This window comes from Drosophila miranda, chromosome XR (assembly GCF_003369915.1).
Source record: "Drosophila miranda strain MSH22 chromosome XR, D.miranda_PacBio2.1, whole genome shotgun sequence".
NCBI lineage: Eukaryota > Metazoa > Arthropoda > Insecta > Diptera > Drosophilidae > Drosophila > Drosophila miranda.
Window position 1 is genome coordinate 40,687,168 of NC_046674.1, and position 4,526 is coordinate 40,691,693.

General features: G+C 48.0%; 1 protein-coding gene across 1 annotated transcript; it reads right to left on the bottom strand.

Annotated features, from left to right (window-relative positions):
• Positions 1–293: 293 nt before the first annotated feature.
• Positions 294–3,323, bottom strand: LOC117186570. Its single transcript, XM_033387527.1, has 2 exons — positions 2,532–3,323; positions 294–2,459 (listed from the first exon to the last, which is right to left on the bottom strand). The coding sequence occupies exon 2, from the start codon at positions 2,159–2,161 to the stop codon at positions 626–628; it is 1,536 nt and encodes a 511-aa protein (XP_033243418.1). The 5' UTR covers positions 2,162–2,459; positions 2,532–3,323; the 3' UTR covers positions 294–625.
• Positions 3,324–4,526: the final 1,203 nt, after the last annotated feature.

Here is a 4,526-nt window from a genome sequence, read left to right on the forward strand (position 1 = left end):
ACCAGCGATGTAATCCAAGGGTTAGGAGACCTTTCAGCACAAAGTTACAGGCAATGATTCTGCACTGTTAGCATATGGAATAGTCGATCATAACTACTATAAGAGACAGCAGTATGAAAAAATGATTACAAATATAGAGGACATACATATTGGTTATGAATTAGTGGACTGTATAATCGTTTATATCTTGAGCTTATTTATTATTTATTGATTATTTAATATTGGTGGTTATAGTACAATTATATTACAAGAATAGCGGGGGGTTCGATTCTGCGGCGGTACAAACGGGGCGGCTTCGTCTCGAAGTTTCTACTGCATCAACTCCGCGAAAAGAAGTCGAGCAAAAGGGAATTGAAAGATCACGCGATAAGACTCGACGCGACGGTTTCAATGCAAAACAACGGAACGCATCGCTGTGTGCGTGTGCAGCTGCGGGTCTGGCCATGCGTGTGAGAACATTACAGCTATGTTCTGGACCCGAGTAAACAACAACACAGCTATGCGCGTAAAAATAGTTACTTAGGCGGTGTACTACAATCATGAGCGTGTAAATAGGTCAATCGCAATATACATGTAAAAACTACGAGGCTCATTTCTCACCATACCGGCCCCCCTGAACGACTGTTCAGAACAAGGGAAGCACAGCAAGTTTGGTAATAGGCCTCTTGTACACTCCTCGGGCGGTTTTGACGGTGACCACTCGAACCCTCTCGTCTTGGCCAGGATGAACTTCGGTGATTCGCCCAAGCAGCCACTTGCTAGGCGGTTGATTTGGCTCCTTCAGTACCACAAGAGTGTCCACGGTTATGTCGTTGGACTCCTGCTGCCATTTCGTGCGAGGTTGCAAGGAAGTAAGGTATTCCAGATTCCAACGTTTCCAGAATCCTTGAACCTTGGCTTGCAGTTGTCTCCAACGCTGCAGTCTGTTAATGTTGACGTCTAACAAGGACGGCTCCGGCACCGACATGTGAGGTTGACCTGTAAGAAAATGAGCGGGGGTAAGGGGATCCAAGCTGTGATCGCTGGGCGCGCACAGTGGGCGAGAGTTGAGTAACCCTTCAATCTGAGTTAAAATTGTTGAATATTCCTCGAAGGTTAACGCACTGCTACCAATTACTCGGCGAAGGTGGAGTTTGATAGATCGTACGCCTGTTTCCCAAAGACCTCCAAAGTGCGGGGCAGATGGCGGAATGAAGTGCCAGTTGATGTCCTGACTCGTCAGAAAATTAGCAATTTCCTCGTCTTGACTTTGAGATACAGCTATCCGTTGCATCTCCGTTAGTTCCTTTCTGGCTCCATGGAATGTTGTGCCATTGTCCGAGTACAAGTCGGATATAGGGCCACGTCGAGACCAAAAACGTTTGAAAGCGGCGATAAATGCAGGAGTCGTCAAATCACTGACGAGCTCGATATGAATTGCTTTGGTGGACAGACAAACAAAGATGGCAAACCAAGCTTTGCCAAACTTCGGTGTCCGACCTGCTGATGTCTTGATGGTAACTGGTCCAGCGTAATCCAATCCAGAATGTAGAAAGCAGCGGGTGGGCTGAACGCGAAAGGCGGGAAGATCAGCCATGAGTTGTGTACTCGTTCCTTTGCGCTGGAGGAAGCATATCTTGCAGTTGAATACAATTTTGCGGACTATGTTACGGGCTCCCAGGATCCAATACTTCTGTCTCAACGTGTGAAACATAAATTCGACTCCAGCGTGTAACGATGTGACGTGCTGGTGTCTAGCTATTAAAACAGCGACTGGTGATTCCTTTGGAAGAAGTATGGGATGTTTTGCGTCATAGGTTGTCATCGAGTTTCCAATGCGTCCTCCTACGCGCAGAATTCCTTGGTCGTCAACAAATGGAGTGTAGTGAATCAACTTGGACTTTTGAGAAAGGGCTTGTCCAGTGCTCAGCTGTCTGTACTCCACTTGGAAGAACTCCATCTGGACATGTTTGATTACCCTAGAGCGGGCATATTGAAGCTCCCATGACGATAAAAATGATGACAGGCGGTCCTTGCAACGAAGACGATGTACGAACCGAAAGCAATAGCTAAGTGTCCGCAAGAGATGTGACCAGGAGGAAGCTTTGTTGATCATACAGTTAAGATCATTTCCTTCATTGGAAATGTGTAGACTAACTTGGGGCTTGACCTTTACTTCCATCCGCTCAGCGTCCTCAGTCGACAGTGCGAACTTGGCCTTAACAGGTGGCCAAGTGCGATGTGATTGGGAAAGCCACGGTGGTCCATTCCACCACAGTTGATGTTCTACCAGATCCTTTGGTAAAAGTCCGCGTGATGCACAGTCCGCGGGATTGTCCTCAGTGCGAATGTGTTGCCAGCAGCTACGTGGGCAAGCTTCTAGAATCTCAGCCGTGCGATTACAAACATAAGTGTTCCAAGTCCGTGGGGGTGATGAGAGCCAATGTAGTACAATTTCGGAGTCTGACCAACACGAAGTACTTGAAATAGGAATAGTTAGAGTTTGCTTAACCAGAGACATCAATTTCGACAGAAGATGGGCGGCATTCAACTCGAGCCGTGGGATGGAGATAGGTTTGATGGGTGCCACCCGGGTTTTTGCGGCGATCAGTGTTACAGCGTAGTCATTATTGACTCTCACGCGACTGTAGATGACAGCGGCGTATGCATGAGATGACGCATCGGCGAATCCATGCAGCTCCGTTGCTTGAAGTGGCGAGGATAGATAGCGGGGTATGCGACAGCTTTCCAGTAAATGAACTTCAGCTACAAACTGTTGCCACCGTGCGCATAGCTGCGCGGGTAGTGGTTCGTTCCAGTCGACCGAGCTCAGCCAACTATCTTGAAAGAGAACCTTTAGAAATACAGTTGTGGGGGCAAGCAACCCCAGTGGATCGTAGATCTTGGCAAGCTCGGACAGCAAAATCCGTTTTGTCAGAACCCCTGTGGCGTCGGGAATGGTCAACTTGAAGGAAAGCTCGTCCACAGCCGGGTCCCAGCGTATTCCAAGAACCTTGACATATTGAGTTGGGCTCTTTCCCTCTAGGGCTTCAAGTGGATACTCACAAATGTCCTGTGGCAGCGATTTGAGTAGTGACCAACAGTTTGAACTCCATTTTCGAAGTTTAAATTGAGCTTGGCTCAATAGCAAAATTAATTCCTCTTTGAGTGCAATGAGATCGTCGATACTATCGCAACCAGTAGGGATATCATCCACGTACGCGTCTCGTACAAGCACAGCAGCGGCCTTCGGATACAAATCGGCATGATCTTGCGCGATCTGCTTGAGGACTCGAACAGCCAAGAACGGCGAAGACGCTAAACCATACGTCACGGTCAGCAATCGATAATGATCTAGTGTAGCAGTCTCCTCCTTTCGCCAGACAATCCGTTGGTAATGCGTGTGATCTTCTGAAACCAGGATGCCTCTAAACATTTTCTCAATGTCCGTACAAAACACATAGCGATGCTGACGGAAACGTAGACATACTCCAAGTAAATCCCTTTGAATAGGTGGTCCGATGTGTAGTCGTGAATTAAGTGAAGATCCATTGCAGTCCTCCCCAGAGCCATCGAATACAACTCGGCATTTCGTGGTGGTGCTATCTGGTTTAAATACTGCGTGGTGTGCTAAGTAATTGTGATTGGCGGGACCGTTTTCTACGGTACTAGAAGGAATCACCTCCATGTGTCCTCGTTGTATATAATCCTCCATAAACTCGACATACTGTTGTTTGAGCGCAGGAAATTTTCGAAATTTCCGCTCGAGAGAAGAAAAGCGTCGTAGTGCTTGTGGCAGTGTGGACCCCATCGGAGGGGCAGATTCCTTGAACGGGTATTGGACGATGTACACGCCATCGTTTCTGCGGGCGTGCGTATGAACGAAGTGTTGCTCAGCGGGATCACTAGCATCAATGGTAGCGTCACTTGGTTGAACTCGTTCCATGTCCATGAACGATCGAACCAAAGTGTCCAGATCCTCGTGCGCGTGATGTGCTAGTGCGTGGTTGTGAGCATCACTACTGAGATGGTAGCTGCCTGTAATGACCCAACCAAAATTAGTATGAAGTGCAATAGGATATTCAGAACCAAACTCTTTGCGTTGTCCAGTGTACAGGTTCCAAAGCTGATCAGCTCCTAAGATCACGTCGATTTCGCCTGGTTTACCAAATGTAGGGTCCGCTAAGGGTAGATCACGAATCCTTTTCCACATCGGTGTGTTAGACTCGATCCTCTGGGCTGGAATCGAGGATGTTAAAGTGTTCATAATCAGACCTGTTACCACCACTGAGGCCGAGCTTGTGCGGGAGAGCAGCGTGAATGTGGCGCGACCTCTAGTAACCCCAGCAGGATTTGCGCCTAGACCAACCACTGGTATACGAGCGTGGGTGCGCGGCAAACCAATTCGTTGAATAAATGATTCGGCGACCATCGTTATAGTCGAACCAGTATCCAACAGTATCCTGCAGGTGGTCTCGTTGCCCCAGGAGTCGACTATAGTGGCCAAAATCGTTGGCAATATGGCCTGACTCTTGGCCACGAATTTC

Excerpts from the sequence above, each read along its gene's own strand:
- LOC117186570 (XM_033387527.1), bottom strand. The coding sequence starts at position 2,161 with ATGGAAGTAAAGGTCAAGCCCCAAGTTAGTCTACACATTTCCAATGAA.